Source organism: Pantherophis guttatus, chromosome 1, assembly GCF_059756535.1.
Source record: "Pantherophis guttatus breed Tessera chromosome 1, ASM5975653v1, whole genome shotgun sequence".
NCBI classification, from domain to species: domain Eukaryota; kingdom Metazoa; phylum Chordata; class Lepidosauria; order Squamata; family Colubridae; genus Pantherophis; species Pantherophis guttatus.
In genome coordinates, this window is record NC_142063.1 from 55,005,341 (window position 1) to 55,029,058 (window position 23,718).

At 38.8% G+C, this 23,718-nt stretch overlaps 1 protein-coding gene across 1 annotated transcript; it reads left to right on the forward strand.

Annotated features, from left to right (window-relative positions):
- Positions 1–1,304: 1,304 nt before the first annotated feature.
- Positions 1,305–22,220, forward strand: TMED10 (transmembrane p24 trafficking protein 10). The gene is made up of 5 exons (XM_034418137.3): positions 1,305–1,625; positions 6,026–6,146; positions 13,132–13,205; positions 16,058–16,184; positions 20,671–22,220. Exons 1-5 carry the CDS (start codon positions 1,311–1,313, stop codon positions 20,790–20,792), a joined length of 759 nt encoding a protein of 252 aa, XP_034274028.2. The 5' UTR covers positions 1,305–1,310; the 3' UTR covers positions 20,793–22,220.
- Positions 22,221–23,718: the final 1,498 nt, after the last annotated feature.

The following is a 23,718-nucleotide window of genomic DNA, read 5'->3' on the forward strand; positions in this document are numbered from 1 at the left end:
AGAGAAAGGAGGAGAACCACCGCAACACAGTGCCTCCCACCCCTAACTCTTCCAGCCGGTGCAGCATGATACCATGGTCGATGGTATCAAAAGCCGCTGAGAGATCTAACAGGACCAGGACAGAGGAGCATCCCCTCCAGAGATCATCTACCAACGCGACCAATGCCGTTTCCGTGCTGTACCCAGGCCTGAAGCCCGACTGGAACGGATCTATATACGTCGTTTCATCCAGGTGCTGGGGGAGCTGTTGCGCGACCACACTCTCAACAACCTTCGCAACGAAGCGAAGGTTGGAGACCGGATGATAATTTACCAACATTGCCGGGTCCAGGGAAGGCTTCTTGAGGAGAGGCCTCACCACCGCCTCTTTCAAGGCGGCGGGAAAGTCACCCTAAGTCAATATAATACCATGATCAACGTACTTTGAAAATGTTTGTCCAAAAGGATCAGTACATTTTTTACTTATAATGCTTGTACATTTTTATTTTTTCCCTTCATTTATCTTGTGTTCTAAACATCCATTAAGATTAAAAAAAAAATCAGAGAGCTTCAGACAAAATGATGCAATATGGTTATCAAGGGTAAACTCGGAAATCAGTGGGATCACTCCTGACTGAAAGTTCACCAAGATGATACGGTTATTAATCAAGAGCACTGTTTTTGCCATCATGCTGTGGGTGTTTTTTTTAAATTTTGGATCTCTTTTTTCGAAGTAGGAACTTGACTATAAGGCAACATAGAACATTTTGATAATGGATTTTATTTAACTGCTAATAAAAAAGCTGAAAATTCCGTCCATTCCAGCTAAGCTCTGGCTGTTCCAAAAGTGCTTTTTGAACCGGCGTTTCATTTCTCATCCAAGAAGCTTCTTCAGTTCTGACTGAATGGAAGGATTTATATTCCTTGCAGTCATCTTGGTCGTTAACACTCTTCCACCACTCAGTCAGAACTGAAGAAGCTTCTTGGACGAGAAACGAAACGTCTTCAAGCAAAAACAAAGTCCAGTTGTCTTTTTGAAAAAGCACTTTTGGGACAACCATGACCTGGAGGAGTGAGAATCTCCGCCAGAAGCCCGTGGTGGTGAAGAACAGGAGGACTCGGGCTCCCAAGACTGCATAAAAAAACAGTTCTCAGATTATCCAATAAAGAAATACAACCAGGCCGAAAAAATCGCTAAACTACGACACTCCGCGGACAACCCGGCATTGAATCCCGCTCTCGACTTCCATTCCCACCAACCCGCTGAGCTTTCTGGCCCTTCTAGCACAATTGGTCTCGGTGGCCGCGCCGAGGATCCCCCGTTTCCCATCATGCAACGAGCGACGCGGTCACGTGCTGTAGGTGGAGGCAGAAAATCCGGCCTTGTGTCCCTCGGATCTGCCGCCATGCTGTTGCTTTCGCTGCTCCGTGGCCGCTTTCGGCACAAGCCGCCTCTCCTGACGTCCCTGCTTACGCTCCTTTTGCTCGTCCTGCTGCCGGGCCCCGCTCAGCCCATCTCCTTCCAACTGCCGGGCAAAGCCCGCAAATGCCTACGGGAGGAGATTCACCGCGACAAGCTGGTCACCGGCGAGTACGAGGTGGCTCCCCCTCCGGGCTCGTCTACCGGCCCGTCAGCAAACCTCAAGGTGCAGGGCCGGCGAGAGAGCAAGCGGGGCAGTTGGGCGGGGGCGAGGGAGGGTGGGGGGCTGACCGGGCAGGTTAGCCCTTAGAAAGGCTGCGAGATTGTCCCTAAAGCTGGGGTGGGCAACTGTGGCCCTTTTACAACCTGTGGACTTCAACTCCCAGAATTCCTGAGCCAGCCAAGCTGGCTCAGGAATTCTGGGAGTTGAAGTCCACAGGTTGCCCACCCCTGCCCTAAAGGGATGCTTAACCTTCCCCGCTCGTTACCTGGTACCTCCTTGGGCCGGCGTGTTGCCGACCACATGCGTGTATTCCCGTTCCCTTCCGCATCTTGGGACACGTCATCGCGCTCTGTGTCTCCCAAGAAGGCTGAATACGGAAGGAGGAAAAAGGCCAGTTTTTGTGTACTCGCTGGGAAGAATACCACGTATAAGGCCCTCACAACAGTTCCTGGGCCTCTCACTAAGTCCGGGAGGCAAAAAGGATTCTGCTTTACTTCCCTCGTTGGTTTTTATTTTCCCATACTTAGAACTTATTCATTCCTGACTTTATAGCTTTAGCTTTATAGCTTTATAGCTTTTGTCTTGTGTCTCAACCATCCCGTTGTTTTGGAGTCCAAAACACAGTATTGTAAGGATTTATTCTCTTGTCAATAATAATATGACAGTAGGAAGTGTGACTCAGATAGGAAAAGACTAGAAGGGTGTTTCCCCCCCCCCTTCACAGAGAAAGAGGAGAGAGATAAGGTGCAGTAGTTTGTAGTCTTAAATTAGTCTTAAATTGGCTGCAGTGATGATGCCAGGAAGCCAAGACTAAGTCCATGCCCTGAAAATACCAAAGCATTGTGAATTTCCAATATTGTATATTAAAGCTTGCTTCATAGAATTTGGTATTCTTACCAAAAGTGGTAGGACTCTTTGAAGTAATCCCTACATGATCCCATATTGGGGCGGGGAGAGGAATGTAAATTGGCACAAATTTGGTTGAATCTGTTATTTTTATCATGAATACATTATTCCTTCTCCAAGTAAAATTCTTCCCTCAGTGTGTGAAAATGCATTCATGGACATTTTCTGGGATCTAATAGTATGACTACTAAATGTGATGGGAAATATTTTTACAGCTATATTTTGAACCATCCTTATAAACCAGGGGTGTCAAATTGGCTGCCTGTGGGCTGGATGTGAGTTTGACACCTGTGTTATAAATCCTTCTGAATTAAGTGGAACTGTGTAAACAAAACCAAAGTTCTTTGTGGCTTGGAAGCTTGTACATGTAGTCCTTGACTTACAACCATTAATTTAATCACCATTCAAAGTTAAAATGGCAGTGAAAAAAGTGATTTATGACCGTTTTTCAAACTTATGATCGTTGAAACATCTTCGTAGTCACATAATCAAATTTTGGATGCTTGGCAACTGACATGTTTATAACATTTGCAATGTCCCAGGGTCCTATGATCACCTTTTGTGACTATCTGACAAGCAAAGTTAATAGGGAACTCAAGATTCATTCAACAAAGTTAATAGGAACTCAGATTCACTCAACAACCGTGTTATTAATTTAACAACTGTGATGATTCATCTAACAACTGGGGCAAGAAAGGTCATAAAATGGGGCAAAACTGACTTAACTTCTTGCTTAGCAATGGAAATTCTGGGCTCAATTGTTGTAAGCCAAGGACTACCTGTATAATCTCTAATTAACACCAGTGAGGATAAATAGTGGAGATAAGAGGCAGGATGGGACAAATTTTTACTACTGTATATAAACTGCATGGAGTGCATTATCTGAGATGTCATATAATTAAACCAAATCCTCTTACCTAACTATGTGGAAGTCTATCCAAGAATGCATAGTTATATTTAAAAGCAAGATGGCTCTTATGATATGAATAATTTCTTGTTTAGGTATTTTGTTGAAGAGAAGTGAACAAATTAAAAACAAAGGAGCACTGGCCATCGCATAGAAAACATAGTGTGCATATAATTATTTTTTTGCAAACCAGTGTGCTGGCTGTACAGGAAACCCTTGATTTATGACCATAATTGGGCCCAAAATTTATTTTGGTAAGCAAAACAATTGTTAAGTGAGTTTTGCCCCATTTTACAACCTTTCTTGCCAAAGTTGTTAAGTGAATCTAGCATGGTTGTTAAGTGAATCTGGCATCCCCAGACATGACTTTGCATGTCAGAAACTCACAAAAGGTGATATGACCACCAGGACTCTGCAACCATGATAAATATGAGCCAGTTGCCAAGTGGCTGAATTTTACATGACCATAAGAATGTTGCAATGGTTGTAAGAGTGTAAAATGGTCTAAAATCACTTTTTTCAGTGCTGCTGTAACTTCAAATGGTCACTAAATGAATGGCTGTAAATAGAGAAGTACCTGTTTTTTGACTTTTTGTCATAATAATTGAGTAAGGAGAGTCAAGGTAAAAGTGCTCTTTTTGAATAAAAGAGAACTAAGCCATCCCTTATTTTGGTTGGTGATCTTGGTTGCTCTTGAACAAGACTAGTAGGGCCAGACCAACAATTTTAAGGCTTGGAAGTTTTAAAAAAACATTTCAGGGGGAAGACAGATGCAACTGATTCATATATTGTTGCCAGGAAAACTGAATAGATTATCTATTTAAGCACCAGGAGTCAAGTGTGACTTGAAGGAATCTCCATTTTTCTTCACTATTCAAAAGAAAGTTAATGTTCTGTTAATTCTGTCAGAATTTTTTGCAGTTCAGGCAGCCATCTGTTTTTATAATTTAGTATTTACCATATTAATCTGAAGGTAATTTTGTGTCTCTTGTAAACAAGGCAGATTATACTTAATTTTCAGAAGCATTTCATATTTTCTTTTTACATAGTTTATCAGATTCAGATAATAAACACAGATACTTATTTTGAATATGTTCAAATGATGATGTACAAATTATAAAGCTTCTTCAAAATAAAATATAGAATTAGAATTCTTTATTGGCCAAGTGTGATTACGGAATTTGTCTCCAGTGCATATGCTCTCAGTGTACAGTATTAAAACATTTTAACTACATATATTTAAGAAAAATAAGGCAATAAACATTTTTGGTAGTTCTAAAAGATCTATGTATAGCACATTTCTTTTGACTAATAGGGATCCTATGGTTATAAACTCAAAAAGTGTAAATTTCTATTATATTATTTTTTTATCTTGAAGTCCCGCTTTAGCAATTTGCTTTTTCCAGAAGACTGCAATAGTGCACTGAGATTCTGTGCACCAGCAATTTGTTTTTAATATCCCAATTTTGGTGGTTCACCAGATAGTTTCAGAGCATAGGGTGTTTATTCATCCAGAATAGTTTTTTAAAAAGCTTTAGCACAGCTGATTGCATAAATGGTTTATTTGTCATTGCTGTTTTCCATTTACTAGCAATCACACAATAATTTTCAGATTGCACAGGGAACAGTTGTATAGAAGAACATAGGTAAAGTGCAGAACACTTTTTAATTACTATGATTGCTTTTCATTATGTCATTTTTGTTCAGGTTAATTCATTGTTATGTTTACATATTTACCAAGCGATCTCAACGCAAACATATACTTTTCATTCTGGAGGAGTTAATCCAGTGTAACAGAGAGGTTCTTTAGCATCTTTGTCCCAACTGTGTGTGGGCACTTATTGTTCAATTTGACACTGTGTTTGTGTATGGAAGGAGTGGAGCTGGTGTGGTTACTGCATAAGCATTTATGGAACATCTTTCATTCTTTATTGTACCCCCATAGTTGTGTGGGTTGACTTTTAAGCAGTTTGCTCAGTTTTATAAGCAATATGCCTAATGGTATATAAGTAGCTGTCATTTGTTGCCAGTTTAATAGAATTGTAGATGCAGCCAGACATTGGGAAGATCTAGTTCAGAACATCATGTGTTATATAATTTTGTACGAAAAGAACCATATTTGAACATTCTTATAAATTTTTACTGCACAAAATGAGACTTTAAATATATTTTAACATGTTCTAAGAATACAATTTAGTATTTGATAAATTGCGATTTTGGCAGTGGGGAAAAGTGTTCATGTAGTTTGTCCAAGTTAATTGTGTAGCTAAATGTACCTATCATTCACTTTTCCCAGAACTACTGTTAATTTACTTTCAATGAATTGAATGAGGTCTCCCATTATATTATGCCCTCTTTTGAGACACTGCTTTTTTCATAGTGGATACCGTTATACTAATATAAACTATTTAAGATGATAGAGGATAATAACCCATGGCTTTTTTGACAATCACAATTCAGTTAAATTTAAATTTTCAGCAGTGAAGATGACCCAAAGGAAAATAATAACTGCATGTTGGAAGATTCCACCTTTCCCAATATTTAGCTATTTACCTGCTTGCTTCTTTAATTTTTAATTTTTTTCTTACAGATTACTGACACAGCTGGGCACATCCTTTATGTCAAGGAAGATGCTATTAAGGGCAAATTTGCTTTCACCACAGAGGACTATGACGTGTTTGAGGCTTGCTTTGAAAGCAAACTCCCTGTGGGTGAGTGTGAAAAACTGCTAGATGCTTTTGACAAGTTCCTCTTTACTTTCTTTGCAGAATTCACTTAAAAGATAACTTTGGGTGTGAACCAGGGGTATCCGCTTTGCCAAATGTTTTTGGTCTTTTGGACTGAAATGTCTAAGACCATGACCTTTCAAAATTACTGATGAAGATCAATTATTTTTTTTCTAGAAATGCTTGCAATTGACCAATAGTGCAATTATAATATGCTGAATAGAAAAACAATTTAATGCATGAAATATAAGAACACCTTTATCAAAGAAGTATGTGACAGATAAAATCTCACTCAGCTGCTACGACTGGTTTGTAGATTGTTTTTTCACTTATGTTAGGAAATGCATTTACTATTTGTAACCCATAGTTTATGTTGATATTTTATGTGAATCAAGTAATTTATTTCAATAACAAATTAGCTTAATTCAATAAAAAAAATCCCCATTCAAAATTAACAAAATATGGGCACAACCAATAATTTTTAATATTTCCAGCCAGAAAATGCAGGAGAACATGGAGACGGTATTGATTTTAATTGTTTTAATGGATAAATTATATTGAATATTTAGCTTTAATTTTGTACATTGTGCAGTCACATACATGTAAAAAAGGGTAGCTACATAAATTCAGTAAATAAGATATTTGCTACATTTTCTAACTCTGTGCCCCCCAGCCTTTTGGGCACCAGGACCGGCTCCATGGAAAGAGATTTTTCCACGGAGCAGAGGGTGTGTGGTTTCGCATGCTACTTGTATCCCCCAGATGGGGCTTCGCTTGTTTGTGTGGCCTAGTTTCTGGCCTGCCGCAGACCGGTGCTGGTCCACAGACCAGGGGTTGGGGACCTCAGTTCTAACTTCTTCATGAAGTAATTTTTTTTGTTCTCTAGTCTTGATTCACATGTTTTATCACATAAGAGGTGTTGAAAGTTTCTGCCTGCTTTTTATTTTTTCTGTCTTTGTTTTGTAGGAATTCAGTATGGATATTAGATTGGATTTGCTGATACTAGAGCACTTTATAATCCTTGGTGATGGAATTTTATCTGTTTACTGTATATCTGCTATCCTTGGGCCAGGCAGGTAGACCTATTATTGATATGTACATAATATGTAGTGGCAAGGTTGAGGATCCCTTTCATTAGCACTTTGTTTTGTTTCATGTGAGGAAAAAAAAGTGTAAAAGACATTGGTTGTGTACCGAGAACTGATGGGCAGTTCCACAACAAGCTTTGGAGCTAATGGTTCCTTGAGAAGTGATGCATTTATCCATCTTTCTGTCAAATTACAGGATCAGAGTTCAGCAGAAGTAGTGCATAATCCTCTTGTCATTTTCATACTGCTTCTGCTCAGGGAGAGATAGCCCTTGAAGAAGGTTTGCATTGGGCTTGAAGAAGCTTTTGTACTCACTGCCATAATGAATTTTCTGAGTATTGTGTTTCCTGTACTGCATTCTGAACTTATAAATGCTGTGCACTCAGCACTGAGGGAAACTGAGATTTTATTGAATTCTTGCTAGCCTGTTTCTACTTTTTTGAAGGAAGTTGCTGAATTGCCTGCACTTTACAAAAAAAGTACGTAGAGCTTCTTACTTGACAAGTATCAAGTTCTATATCAACACAGCAGCCTGGGTAGAGTCTGTATAAAAGATAATTCCAGATACTTGATACGATTTGAGTATTATAGGTTATTAGGCATGTCAATAATTTTTTTACATGCTGTTCATAAAATAGATGGACATTCTTTGGCAGTTTAGGCAGCAGTATAATTATTTCTGCTTGGGGAAGTCAAAACTAAGATAACAGTTATTTGAGCTGTTAAGCCAGGTGGAGTTTGAGCAATTGGGATTTCTCAAGCCTGTAGCCACAAAAATGGGGAAGAGGAAGTGAAAGACAATTTTTTTGTACAAATATCCCATAGAGGGAAGAGGTGGCCTGTAAGACTTATAAGGATCCCACAGTATGTGCACAATTATTTTTTTTTCTTGCGTCATTTACTATGCTGTTCAAGCTGCAAAATTGCTCCTATTTTTGCAGATTTTCCTCATATTTCTAGCATATACTAAAGTTTGAGAATAATGACGTATGTACCAGTCACATCTATCAGATTAACTTGATTAATTATTATATCCATTTCTGTGTCCTTCACTCAAGGATGCCTTTAAAAATAACACTTACACGGACATTCAATCATTATTTGGTCAGATCTGAGGCTTTTGTTATTGTTCTTCACTCTTTAATCTTGTTTTTCTATTCAAATTTTCTGAAAGGTTCCTGTGGATCTAGGGCCAGTGAACAGTTTGAAGGCATACTGTTTTTTCTCTGGCTTCCAGGATATTGGAGTTGGAGCTCCTGATAGGTGAAGAAAAAGCCCCTGATAAAAAGATAGAAGGGGGAAGGAAATTAAAACAAGACTCTTCAGTACTGCACACTCTAGGACTGTTGTACTCCGTATGCCTTAGGAAGGAACATTCACCTCTGCCCAATCTTTGTCTATAGAAAAGCTATGTAGAGAAAATCAAGGCATTCCAATGACAGTTAGTGTTCTTGTATATTTAGTGCCAATTGAAAAGAAAGTGGATAAGAGTGGTACTGAATGTAATTCAGTTGTATACTGAAAATGTTAAATGTGCTTTTTGAAAGCAACATCTATACTTACTCTGGTTAAGTGTATTTGCTGAGACTTGAAAATGCTCTTAATCCTTCTGTGATTTACAGGGGAATAAGTGGCAATTAATTCTACCCATGGTCTACCAGCAAATGATGCACTGATCCCATTTTGATTTTTATAGGACTCATCAATTCTATATGGATTAAGAAAAGATTTGTGGCAAAAATATTTGGCAAACAATTTTTCACATGGATCCTGCCTTCTGTTAGTTCTTTTTGTGATGACAAAAAACCTGTCAAAACGAGTTATTGGACATTCTGGTTTCCTTAAAGTGAAAAGAATAATTTGTTTATGTTGTAATTTTACCCATCAAATATACTATACTTCCTTATTTGTAGTTTTATTTTGAATACTATTTTTAAACTAAATAAACAAAGTAACATAAAATCATAAAATGATTGTAAAGGATATTTTGCAAACTTCTCATCAGCAATGTGGATTTCTATTTTTGGAAGTCCAACATATTTTTTTATTCTAAATATTTTTGTATTTATCCATAAGATGTTGAAAGTACTGTAGGTATTCATTATCCTGATAGTTCCTACTATTTAATTGTTTGTCCTAATAGTTTCCAGATCTACTCTTGTGCATTTCTACTGTTGTAATCTAAGAACCGAAAGGTTGCTAAAATTTTTGTAGTCTATGTAATGCAATTCTTTGTATATAAATTCAAACTGAAATCTTGTTGATTTCAGTCATGTTTATTGACTACATATTTGAATGCAATTGTAATAATTGTTTCTTAAATGGGTCCAAATTGATTATGTGGTTTTAATCAGAATTCATTTTCATAGGAACAGGTAGCAATTGTGAGATAGAAATTGGGGACACATTTTTTTTATCCTCAACTATTCTGAAAGCTACATTTTGGTATATTAGAAATTATTATTGGTAGCAGCACCATTTCCATCAACTGAAGGAGGGCATTTCTTTCTGTTATCCACACAAAATATTTCTTACTGTATTGTGCTGCCATCTATTTGTGAAATAGAGTAAAAACATACAACATTTTTCCACCTTGAGGCAGAAATGTTGGCATACATTCTGTGAAACAACTATATTATATGAAACATTAAGAATTTATTATAAGCAAAGGAGGCAGGCCAGAGAGGTAAAATGTCCTTGCTTCCTCCACTGAATCCATAGCAGCTAATTTTGTGGCTCCCCCAGATGTATATGCAGGTGCTTCTGTTTACCACTCTGCTTGCTTGCTTGCTTCTCATTATAATACATCGGGCTTCATGGCAAGAAAGCCTTTGGCTACCACCGGCTTCCAGGTTTTCCAGAAATTGCTATTGCTGTATTATGGTACATTGCCAATGCTGGTGCCTTCTCCTTGGGGAACACACATGCATGTTCCAGCCAAGAAATGAAGACAGAGCAGGACGTGAACCTCCTTCCCCCTAAACTTGATTTATTTTTCTGTGCAAGGTAAAGAGTTCAGAATACAAAATCCCTTATTTCTAAGCATGAAAATCAAACTCACATATTCATGCTGTTTTTCCATTTAAAATCTGTTCCCTAAGATGCTAAACTGAACAGTTGGTGATTGTTGGATCCCCTGTGATGGCGCCTTCTTGTGTCCCATTTTCAAGATTCTTTTCAATAATAATATGTCTGACTTAACATAGCCCTAGTTATTCTGCCATATAACTTCTATTTTGCAAGCTTCATTTCTTATATTTTCCACTTAAAAACTAAACATGGTCTTAGAAAAAATGGATATTAAAAAGAGGTGATTTGAAATCCGAATAAGGGAGAAAATATTTTTCTTCCCCCAGAAATGAAAGACCAAAAGCAAAATAATTGTTTCTTCAAACTAACTGACGTTGTCTAAGCTGATGTATACAGCCTTATCCTATTCATTAATTTCTGGAAATAGAACATTTTTTTTCCAGGTGGTCTTCCTTCCTTCATCTAGATATATATGTACGTTAATGAAAGTGAGCCCTGTTAACTCTTTAGGACTTAAGTAAACATGCCATAATTTACATTCAAATTGGTCAGATTTCAACTGAAGGTGGATTTTCCATTTTTTCCCCTTTCCTGATCTACCATCCTTTTTACAGAACTCAATCAGGGGTGAAATGCTCCCGGTAAAAAAAAAGCCTCTGATGATCACCCGGCTCAGCTGGGATCGTCAGAGCCTTTTCAAAGCATTTTTTAACCACCTCTTCCCCAGAAGAGCTTGCAGAAAAAAATGCTTTAAAAGTCTCTCTGACAATCAGGCAACTCAGCTGGGATCATCAGAGAGACTTTTAAAGCATTTTTTTCTGCAAGCTCTTCAGCGGAAGAGGTGGTTAAAAAAATGCTTTGAAAAGGCTCTGACAATCCCAGCTGTGTTGCCTGATCGGCAGAGCCTTTTCAAAGCACTTTTTTGCATTTGCAGAAAAAATGTTTTGAAAAATTAAAAAAAAAAAGTTGGCCACGCCCACCCAGTCACATTACCACCCACCCACCAAGCCACGCCCACAGAACTGGTAGTAACAAATTTTACATTTCACCCCTGAACTCAATACATGAATTATCATAACCAATTTAATTTCGCCCCCTTGGTTATTTTAAGAGAGGATGTTAGTTCCTTGCAGTATCAGAAAGGCAATCATAGTATCACTTTAAGATAGGGAAATGATGATAACGCTTCATTTTTGCAGATAAATCAGTGTTACAGATAGTCGTTGAATTAGAATCTGTTAATGGAACCCGACCATCATGGTTTAACTTGTGACAGTCATAAAATCATCCTTTTGACTTTTCTGCCATGGTTGTTAAAGAAATCTGTGGTCGTTAAGCAAACCAATGGTTTATTATGAATGTGGTTTTGCTGAAAGGCGGAAGTAAATGATGGTTTTCAGCAAAACTGTCATAAAATGCAGTCACATAACTGTAAATAGGCCTGGTTGCCAAGACCCTAAATATGGTTTTGTGACTGGAGGGATTCCCCACTGTTGGAACTTCAAATTTGAGTCATAAATATGCCTCAGGTAGATCTGTCAGAACTTTGAACAATCACTAAGCGACCAGTTGTAAGTTGAGGACTACCTGTACTTTAGTGATTAAACATTACCTGCACTGTGAACAACAAAGTAGAAAGCTTGGTAAGTAAAAGGTTAAAGCCTTAGGACAGTGATGGCTAACCTTTCTGCTGTCATGTGCCAAAAGTGGGTGTCACGCTGGCGCATGCCCATACCCACAATTCAATGCACCCCATATATGTGCATGTGCCCCCTCCGCGGTCCCTGCGCTTTTGGCACGTGATGGCACAGGGGGCCCGGTAGGCCCATTTTTTTGCCCTCCCTAGGCTCCAGAGGCTTTCTTGGAGCCTGGGGAGGGCAAAAACGGCCTTCCCCAACCCCCCAGAGGCCCTTCCGAGGCCGGAAAAGGCCCGTTTGCCGACTTCCAGTGGGGCAGGAAGGCCCGTTTTTCGCTCACCCCAGGCTCCAGAGCCTTTCTAAGAGCCTGCGGAGGGCAAAAACGGCATTCCTCACTCCCCTGGAGGCCCTCCAGAGGCCGGAAACAGCCTGTTTCCCGACTTCCGGTGGGCCCAGAAGGCCCGAAAATCAGCTGGCACCAGAGCTGAGCCAGGGCAACGCTTGTGTGCCCACAGATATGGCTCCGCGTGTCACCTGTGGCATACATGCCATAGGTTCACCATCACGGCCTTAGAATGTGATTTTTATTGCTTGGAGTTGAGATGAAGATATACTTTTTAAAAATACCTATGAGTATATTTGCAACATTCACCGAGTATTAATAAAAAAGCTCTTTGCGAGCCCACTTACTTAAGGTTTATTTATGATGGTAATGGTAAAGCTTGAATTGGGAAAAAAAAAAGACAGAGCAAGCTAGTATTTTTAGCAATTTCCCAAATGATGTTGGCTAGGTGGCCTGCTTTTCAAAGTAATTTCATCTGTTCCATTTAATATACAATTTGGCTTTCTACTGTTTCCATTTGGATAGAATTTTCCTGTTAGTTCCAGCTAACTAATCTGGCATTATTAAATTGTACTTATATATTTTCTTACTCTTTGCGGGTGGACTGAAGGCCAGGAAATCGGAGTGCCTGCATTCTGCACTCTCCACATGCATATTTGCAACAGTTTCTTATATTATTTTTGGGAGTTCTTCCTTCAGGAGAACCCTGTCGATTTTTCTATGGTTATAATAATAATTTGGCCGCATCTAACTGTTCAGAGATTTCTGGAGAGTGAGCTATAAATCCCTCTATAATAGGGAAGGGAGCAGAGCTGGGAATTTCCTGGCAGCCAAAGTACTGCATACAATGAGTCCTTTCATTGCATTTCCAGGAACAGGGCGGATGCCAGACCAGCTTGTGACCTTGAATATGAAGCACGGAGTGGAAGCAAAAAACTATGAGGAGGTATGTCTCTGCTTTTTCTGCTTTTGTCTCTGCTTTTTTGCTAGCACTCATGGGATGCTGTTGATGCATAACGTTGGGCTCAAAACATTATGCTTCTTTTTGATGTGCTCACCATCTAATTTCACTGGCTATTGCTTGTACATACTGAAGTTTTTAAAATTTGCTGAGGTCATTGAAAAGGGTAAAATTGGATCATTATCTTTAAACTATATTTGGTTAGAGATCATTTGTTCATTTCTTTAAAAAGTTTTTTAATAATACATTATTATTAATGAAAACTACATTAAATCTTACTTTAAAATAAGTTCCTGAATTATTTCACAACAGATTTCATTTAAGGCTATTATTCCAAAGACATTTAAGAAGAACCCTATTAAATTCAATAAAATTTACTTTGAAGTAAATGTGTACAACGTTCTATAATTTAGGCCTAAATTCTGCAGGCCTGCATTGTGATCCTTCATAAATGTTTCTCCACAAGGCTTTCAGAAAGAGAAAAAAAATCGATAAAGCATATTTACAGCTGGCTTAATAAAGTGTGGTTCCTATGAATGTTATGAATGGAGATTCCCAAGTTTATTTAATAATATATATTTTCTTGATCATGGTCTAGAAAACAGAACATTTTACTTTTTTTCTTCATTTTAATGTAGATGAAGGCTACCATCACATGTAGGGGTTGTTTGGCAACTATCATACCTGTCTAGAATCCTGTAATATAACTTTTTAGGCCTGTTTTTTGCTTTAGGTGAAATTTCTATAGAAAAGCTGCTATAATATTTGCAAACACCAGAGTTTGATTGCCCTCTTGTGGGCAACAACCAAACTGTTGATAGTAGTTTAAATCTGTTATTATGTATTCAGTGTTCATCTATGTTACAATACTTGAAGTAAATTGAAGAAAACGTTCAGTAGGAAGTATATTTAGGATTACAGTCAAAATCCTCTTGCAATTAAACATAACATTCTTAAAGCCGCTTCTTCCATGTGATTTTTCTGGTCATGTGAGATTTCATTTCCATTTGAGAGTCAAATGTATCCTAAAATTCCTCAATGTTATTAACAATTATTTAGATGTTTGGTAAAATCAACTAGAACTCACTAAACTCTCATCAAGACAGAAAAATTAAAAGTTTGATTTGTAAGTGAGGGAAGTCAAATTTTCTTCTGTTTAGGAAAATTATGGGAATCATAGCAACTGGAACATTTTTTAAAATTACTGTCAAAGAAGGAAAGTGTGGATATTTGCCTTGCTCATTAAGTGCTATTTATATGTGAAGTTGAGAGAAATGAATAGAAAATTACTTCCCTTTCAAGGTTGGAGTCCATCTTTAATCCTCATTTATAATACAGTATCCTCAATGTTGCAGATTGCTGTTGTCATGGCCAGATCACCATCTGTGAAGGATTATTAGGTGGAGTGATCCTGAATTTTTAATCTCCCCTTTTACCATGATTCCAGCAAGGTGATAGCCATGCAGAGAGGATAACCCCTGCTAGCTACACAGAATGGGCAAAAAATTAAGGTGTCTACCTCAATCCCAATTGACTACATTTTTAATTAAAAAGAAAACAATAAGTATCTTATACCAACAAACCTACATTGGATAGTAAATATGTTTTGTGGTTTCAGGTAGTTGGTTTGCTGTACCTTGTCTGTCTGCCATCATGTAGTGTTCAACCAGAGTTGTGTACTGTATTATATAGGAAAAAGAAAGTGGTTTTGGCTTTAGGAAAGAATTGGTTACTTAGCAGTAGAATTACTTCCAGATATTAGAGGTATTACTTGTGCCAATTTTATGCCTATGAACATTTGTGCTTGGTGATGAAGGATAGGAAATAGGATTTTAGAGATGTTGAAATTCTACCCTTTTTATTCTGGATACATTCTTTATAATCTCATCATAGCCAAGCAATAACTGGACTGTTTATTGTGGCAAAAGATGGAGTATTGGCTGTGAGCTTCCTGGCATTAAAAGGATCTCAAGTGGCGGGATGTGGAGACAAATGTCTGGTCATAATAGACAGTGCTGATCCAGATGTATCTATTGTCTACTTTCAATTAAGGCAGTTTTGTCTAAGGTTTAAAGAAATAACTGCATTTTGAGATCAGGAATCTTCATATTACTGATGAAGACACAGATGGGATATGCTGAAAAATAATCTGAAATTAATTTGCTACTCAATAGATGGAGGAAATGTTTATACCACATCTGCATAAATAAACATGTAATAATTCTCAGCTGCCCTTATTGTCCTAGGAACCTGCTGAAAGAGATGTAGAAAGGTAGTCCTTATATTTACTGACCACTGGTGTTTAGTGACTGTTCAGTGAAGTTACAGTGAAGGTTCTGGAAAAAAAAAGAGACTTAAAATCATAGCAGTATCTCCACATTCATGTGATTGCAATTCAGGTGTTTCAGGACGGTCACAACGTCCTGTGGCCAAGTGACTGCCATCTGCAACCTTTACAGTTGGTGTCTGACAAGCAAAGTCAACGGGGAAGGCAGCAGGAAATCGCAAGCCATGCATACATGACATGTCACTTAACAACCTGCAGCAATTTGTCTAATAATCAGAGCCAGAACTGACAAGGTGGCATATGTCGGGTGTAGTCATGTGACTTTACTTTATGACCGCATCGCTTAGTGACACAATTGCCAGTCCAAATTGCAGTCAGTAAATGAGGACTATCTGTATTCACAAAAAATATGTTAATAAAAAGCATCTCCTTAAGGTATGCTATGTTTATTTGTTGGCATAGTGGACTGTGTTCCAGTAGAAGTTCACATTTAAATGGGAATGGGTTGATACCTTCTGGATCATTGACATATAATGTCCTCTTTTATCAGATTGCTAAAGTGGAAAAGCTGAAACCATTGGAGCTGGAGCTGCGACGACTGGAAGATCTTTCAGAATCTATTGTTAATGACTTTGCATACATGAAAAAGCGAGAAGAGGAGATGCGGGATACTAATGGTATGTACTTGTGGGCCTCCGAGTACCACTGTTATGTTTCTCTGCCTAGAGAATATGAATAATGTTTTTTATACAAAACATGATAAATATTCCATTATTCTATTGTTTTATTTAATTATTTAATTAGAATATAACTTCCCATACAGTTGCATTTCAAAGTTTACAATAAAATACAAGATAAAAACAATAAGTTAATATCAAATCAAAAACATACCAAAAAGGTGAATTGGAAAAAAAAATATAAACACCTGACAGTCATTTAGGGAAGAACTAAGCAAAGAAGTCTCTAAAAGCTGTAATAGTAGATACCTGATGAATTTCAGTGTACACATAAGCATAGAGAAGGCTCACCCCACTAGTCACTAGTATAAACGTGATCAAGCATTATGTTCATCAAAGCTGAAGTTCTCCTGCATGTGCTAAAGCTGACTTTAGGGTCCTACAGTTACTTATTCCCAATTTCTGCAGAAAGGAAATTATGCTGAAATAAAAAATTACCAAAGGTGACCTAATTATACCTTTCACTTCAAAGCTCCAAGCCACTCTTTTTACATCTTGAGGCTGAAATAGTTTGGAATACAAGTGGTCCTCGACTTATAACCACAATTGAGCTCCAAATTTATGTTTTTAAGCAAGACAGTTGTTAAGTGAATTTTGTCCCATTTTATGACCTTTCTTGCCACAGCTGTTAATAACATGGTTGTTTAGTGAAACTGGCTTTCTCATTGACTTTGCTTGTCAGGTCGCAAAAGGTGATTACATGACTCCAGGATACTGCAACCATTATAAATATGAGCCATTGTCAAGCATTTGAATTTTGATCATTTGACCATGGAGATGCTGCAATGGTTGAATGAAAAATGGTCATAAGCCACTTTTTTTAGTGCCGTTATAAGATTGAATGCTCACTAAATAAACTGTTGTAAGTCAAGGACTCCCTGTATTCACTATCTTAATATGTTAGCCCTGTGACAGTCTGACATAGACCTATGGTTGTCATAGAGACCAGGAAAACATAATCGGACACTAGTAGGACAGTCTTAACATGAATGAAGTGTATGTGGCTCATATTCATTTATTCTCCTGCACTACACCTGTGACCATCTCTGCCAGCTAAGTCAGATAAGCAGAGTGGAGATCTCACCAACAAAATCTTTAGTCTGTTTCTTTCAAACCAAATAAATCAATAGCTTCTCCCAGTTTGGAGAAATGTTCTGATAATGAGTTATTTCAGTGGGCCCCAATGATTCCTCATATTCTCTAGCTGGGTTTTTTTGTTGATTAAGAAAGTTGGCAGAGTTGAGTCAAATATACCACATAGGTCTCGATAATATATGTGAGACGTTCTTAGACTGAACCTACATTTTGTGTACCAACTTGCTTTTTAACAATATTACCAGGTGATAATAGAGGAGAATGATAGCCCACAACTATCCTGCTTTTAAAGATGTCTCTTCACAATCCCTTTCCATCCTACTGAGATTACCTGAACAGAGACATCTCTGTTCTGCATGTTTAGTTATCATATACTCTAATTTTGCTATGCCAATATAATATTTTTTTTTGCCACTTTCAGTGTCAAAAGAAAGAGGTTTCCATGTCACTCACTGTCAGGGATACGTACATCTAGTTCTAAGAACAGTCAAATTCGGTATTTGAAATGTGATCAGAAGTAACTTGTGTGCATGCTTTGTAATATGTTTTATAACTTGATTCTAGAACATTTTTCTAAAACTTAAACTTTCCCTTTCTAGACAGGTATATGATTCATTAGAAGCAATGAGTATAAGCAAAACATGTTGAGGACTGTTTATTGACCATGCATATCTCATTTTCACATGCAGTTGTTATGAAACTAAGAATATGAATACAGAATACCAGATTTGGAAGGGACCTTGAAGGTCATCTAGTCCAACTCCTTGATCAAACAGGAAATTACAAACGGCTGTCCAATCTCTTTTTAAACACCTCCAGTGATGGAGCACACAACTTCTGGAGACAAGCCGTTCCACTGATTAATTGGAGTTTGGTGCTGTGACTCCTGATGATGTGGACAGGATTTTGGGGAGACTTAGTGCGGCCACATGTTTACTGGACCCGTGTCCCTCCTGGTTGGTACTGGCTTCCCGGGAGGTTACACGAGGCTGGCTCCAGGGTGTTATCAACGCTTCGTTGAGTGAGGGTTACTTCCCCACCACCTTGAAAGAGGCGGTGGTGAGGCCTCTCCTCAAGAAGCCGTCCCTGGATCCGGCAATATTGGCCAACTATCGTCCTGTCTCCAACCTTCGCTTTATGGCGAAGGTTGTTGAGAGTGTGGTCGCACGACAGTTTCCGCAATTCCTGGAGGAAACATCTTATCTAGATCCGTTCCAGTCGGGTTTCAGGTCTGGGCACAGCACAGAAACGACATTGGTCGCGTTGGTTGATGATCTCTGGAGGGCTCGGGACAGGGGTTGTTCCTCTGTTCTGGTCCTGTTAGACCTCTCAGCGGCTTTTGATACCATCGACCATGGTATCATGCTGCACCGGCTGGAAGAGTTGGGGGTGGGAGGCACCGTGTTACGGTGGTTCTCCTCCTTTCTCTCCGACCGGTCGCAGTTTGTGTTGGCAGGGGGGCAGAGGTCGACCTCGAGGCCTCTCATTTGTGGAGTGCCACAGGGATCGGTCCTCTCGCCCCTTCTGTTCAACATTTATGTGAAGCCGCTGGGTGAGATCATCCGTGGCTTTGGGGTGAGATACCACCAGTACGCTGATGACACCCAGCTGTACATCTCCACCCCAGGCCACCCCAACGATGCCCTTGAAGTGATGTCCCAGTGCCTGGAGGCTGTACGGGTCTGGATGGGGAGGAACAGGCTCAGGCTCAACCCTTCCAAGACTGAGTGGCTGTGGCTCCCGGCATCCCGATATAGTCAGTTGACTCCATCACTGACTATTGGGGGCGAGTCATTGGCCCCCACAGAGAGGGCTCGCAATCTGGGAGTCCTCCTGGATATGCAGCTGTCCTTGGAGGAACATCTGACGGCTGTAACCAGGGGGACCTTTTGTCAGGTTCGCCTGATTCGCCAGTTGCGGCCCTTTCTTGATCGGGATTCCCTGTGCACAGTCACTCACGCCCTCGTCACCTCTCGCCTTGACTATTGCAACGCTCTCTACATGGGGCTCCCCTTGAGGAGCACCCGGAGGCTCCAGCTGGTCCAGAACGCAGCAGCGCGGGTAGTGACGGGAGCAGCATGGCGCTCCCATGTAACACCGCTCCTGCGCGAGCTGCACTGGCTCCCAGTTGTCTTCCGGGTGCGCTTCAAGGTGTTGGTTATCACCTTTAAAGCGCTCCATGGCATAGGGCCTAGCTATCTTCGAGACCGCCTGCTGCTACCAACGACCTCCCATCGACCCGTGCGCTCCCACAGAGAGGGCCTCCTCGGGGTGCCATCAGCCAGACAATGTAGGCTGGTGACCCCCAGGGGGAGAGCCTTCTCTGTGGGGGCACCTACCCTCTGGAATCAGTTGCCCCCGGAGATAAGAAGAATCCAGGACCTCAATGCCTTCCGTCGCGCCCTTAAAACCCATTTATTTAAACAAGCCGGGCTGGCTTAAGATGAAATTTTTAACTGTTTTTAAATGTTTTAAACGTTTTTAATTGGTAAATGAGTTTTAATTGGGCCAAATTTATATATCTTTTAATTGTTTTTAATATTTGTTCTGCATGTTTTTTTAATCTGGCTGTACACCGCCCTGAGTCCTTAGGGAGAAGGGCGGTATAGAAATCCAATATAAAATAAAAAATAAAAAATAAATTGTTCTCACTGACAGGAAATTTCTCCTTAATTGAATCTCTTCCTTAAGCTTCCATTCATTGCTTCTGGTCTTGCCCTCATGTGATTTGGAAAATAAATTAATCTGTGCAGGCTCTCAAATATTGGAAAACTGCTATCATGTCATCCCTAATCCATCTCTTCATTAGCCTAGACATTCTCAGTTCCTGCAACAGTTCATTGTACAATTTAGCCTCCATTCCTCTAATCATCTTTGTTGTCTCCTCTGCACTCTTTCTAAAGTCTTAACATCTTTTTTGTATCAAGGGGACCAAAACTGGATGCAGTATTCCAAGTGTAGTCTTACCAATGCCATATAAAGCGATACTAACACTTCATGTAATCTTGATACTGTCCTTCTGTTGATGCAGCCTAGGACTTTATGGCTTTTTGGCAGCTGCATACTTAAGTGACTGTCCACTAGAACTCCTAAATCCCTGTCATAGTTACTGCTGTTGCATCAGATATCATCTATTCTGTACCTGTGCATGTTTTTTCTAATTTGAATTGTATCGGTTGAATAAAAACAGAACCTCTTTTCATTATATCTTGTCCACTGAGCCCAAACAGCTTTTTACTGAAAATATCAGCACTTCAAGTGAAGACATAATAGACTGTGAGATTCAAATTTTCTTGGCATTTTTTTCTAACAATGGGCTTTTTTCTTTCAGAATCTACCAACATTCGAGTACTGTACTTCAGCATTTTTTCAATGTTCTGCCTCATTGGACTGGCAACTTGGCAAGTTTTTTATCTGCGGCATTTCTTCAAAGCTAAGAAATTGATTGAGTAGCAAGAAGGGCTAATTTTCCCTTGTTTTGACACCCCAGGGAACAACACAGAGACCTAGCAATGACTATTGAGAGCCAACTTGGAGCTGACCTGCAAAAACGAACTTTTTCTACAATTACCCACCAAAGGGATGGAGGGAGGGAAATACTGGCACAAAAACTGAGGAGGAAATTCAGGACTATTGAATAGATTTGGAAGAGGTGGTAGTTTGATTTTGAGAATTTTTGGACACAAATAAATAAAATTGTCTCAAACTGATCTTTTTTTGTTTGTTTACATAAACAGTTAAATGATGTTATCTTACATGTCACAGAGTTACTCGTATCTGCCACTTCAATACCCAATGTGATGTATTTGAACCAATCTTGTTATTATATGGAGTTGGGTGAGGGAATGGCAAGAAGTACAGGTGGTCCTCTACTTACAACAGTTCATTTAGTGACCGTTCAAAGTTACAGCAGAAAAAGGTGACTAATGACCATTTTTCAGAGTTACGACCTTTGCAACATCCCCATGATCATGTGATCAAAGTTCAGATGGTTGCAGTGTCCTAATAACGTGATCACCTTTTGTGACCTTCTGACAAGCAAAGTGAACGGGGAAGCCAGGTTCACATAACAACCAGGTTATTAACTTATCAACTGGATTGATTCACTGAACAGCTGAGGCAAAGAAAATCGTAAAATGGGACAAAACTCGCTTTACAAATGTCTCACTTAACAACAAATGTTGGGCTCAATTGTGGTCGTAAATTGAGGACTATCTGTACTTGGAGCAGAATTTCACAGAAAGAGAGATTGCAAACAATCAGGAGCCACATTTCAGGAAGTGGGGAGGAATGACCAGTGACAGCTTTCTATGAAAATATTTAATATTTATATTGTTATGTTACTTCCAATGGCCTAAGAGAAATGATGTCATTGTTTAAATTACAGAAGGACTTGAGGTATAGCTTCTTCAAGTTTCCTATCCCATACTCTGATATAATTTCTGCTAAATGTCTATGGAGATTATCAGCCATCCAGTTCATTGTTGTCCCAAAGGTATTGTTCAAAAGGCAACATTTCTTTGTTTTTTCTTTGTTATCAACAAAGGACAGATGCCTTTTGAACAACAACTTTGGGACAATTTCAAAACAGCTCTTGAAAAAGCACCTTGAGAATTGTAAGAGATTGTTTATTTAATCATAAGAAGCTTTTCCCTAATGTATATTTGAAATCCATGCTTTTTCTTTTCTTTTCATTTTCTTAACTTTTCCTTTACTTCCTGCTTTCAACAATAAAAATACTACTTAATCTGTATGAGACCTGCATTGGACAGATTTAAATCAGCTTATAGTTAGATGCTTACAGTCTTTCTTCCATGTATTGGGACATAATGTGTAGAACAATCAATTTGCATGATAAAACATAATCTGTACTTTTTCAAAGAGTTTGTATTTTTCCAACGCTTTACAAGATTTACATCAGTGACAAAAAAATATATTTTGCCACAATAGTTCTAAATCCCACTTGTTGATTCTATATGGCCAGCACCCATAAACCTCCTAAAATGCTATGCAGTTTCCGGTTTCTATACAGAAAGTATCAGTTCATTGAGAGCAGCTTCTTTGGCTGAACAGTCACAAAGTCTTTTTCTAGTCTAATTACTTAAATCCCAGCCCTACTGTTTTAGAAAATATAATTACTAAATTCACAAATAGGCTTCTCCATAATAATTCTGTCAAATAGTTTGACTCCATTAACAGAAAGATGCCTGTTGTGAACCCAATTTGCTGCTCCTGTCTCAAAATCCTACTTTGACAACAAAGCAAAAGTAACTTGTTTTTTAAGTATTCAAAATATACTGCAAAAATAAGTCCTCTCAAGAAAACTATATTAAATGTAGGATGTCACACAGCTATGAAAAGGTCTTAGTATTTGTCATAATTTTCTTCTTGGATTTGTTTCTCTCTGTGTTGTGAGTTTTGCTTACAAGCTTTCATGGATTATTTTAGACACTTCTCTGGCAATCTCTCTGTAAATATTTGGAAGAAATTAAACCTGAGATATGATGGAAAATATGCTTTAAAAGATGACTTACCTCACATGGACTTTAACCCTATCCCTAACATTTAAAGAAAAATAAATTGTTTGGGAAGTGGTATCCTCTTACTCATTCTTTTATCACTTTTTAGCAAATCGGGATTAGCATCTTTTAGTAAGGCAATAGTTTTGCCCTCATGTCATTAGTGTCTTTGCTCCTAACTGGTATGGTATACAAGTAAATAAAACAAGTTTTATCAAACTTTTGTTTTTACCAAATAAAACCTGGTTGGGGATATTTTTGGGGAAATTATTCAAAGTATCCTGTTTCCCCTAAAATAACACATCCCCTGATAATAAGCCCAATTGGGCTTTTGAGCGCATGCACTAAAATAAGCCCCACCCCAAAAATATTTAAATGCATGCACAGCTGGTCCCCGCCATTTCCTCGGGTTAGGGAGACAGAGCTGGAAATCAGGTAAGACGGCAAGAGGAGCCCCATCTTGCTCCATGTGCCCCAAAGTAATAAGACATCCCCGAAAATAAGGCCAAGCACTTATTTCGGGGTTCAAAAAAATATAAGGGTCTTATTTTCGGGGAAACAGTGTGTCTGTAAATTGATCAAACCTTTACATTTCATTTAATTGACTATTTCATTCCAAAGTCTGAACTGAATAGATAGCTTTTTGAGTCTAAAAGTGTTGACAGCTACTTTTAAAAGTATTGGGAGATATTTGTTGAAAATTGTATACATGTGCTGAACATGTTATTGTTAAAGGTAATGTAAGTGGTGAAGGTCAGTATTTCTATGTCCATCTGGGAAAGTAGATTCAGCTAAAAATACCATAAGGCTGCAATGTAAGAAGATGCAGCGTGCAAGCCGTTGCACTTATACCATGTTTG

Bases quoted from the DNA above. Each gene is read 5' to 3' on its own strand.
- TMED10 (XM_034418137.3), top strand. From the start codon at position 1,311: ATGCAACGAGCGACGCGGTCACGTGCTGTAGGTGGAGGCAGAAAATCC. The intron at 1,626-6,025 runs GTGCAGGGCCGG...TTTTTCTTACAG, and splicing joins GCCCGTCAGCAAACCTCAAG to ATTACTGACACAGCTGGGCA. The intron at 16,185-20,670 runs GTATGTACTTGT...TTTTTCTTTCAG, and splicing joins GGAGATGCGGGATACTAATG to AATCTACCAACATTCGAGTA.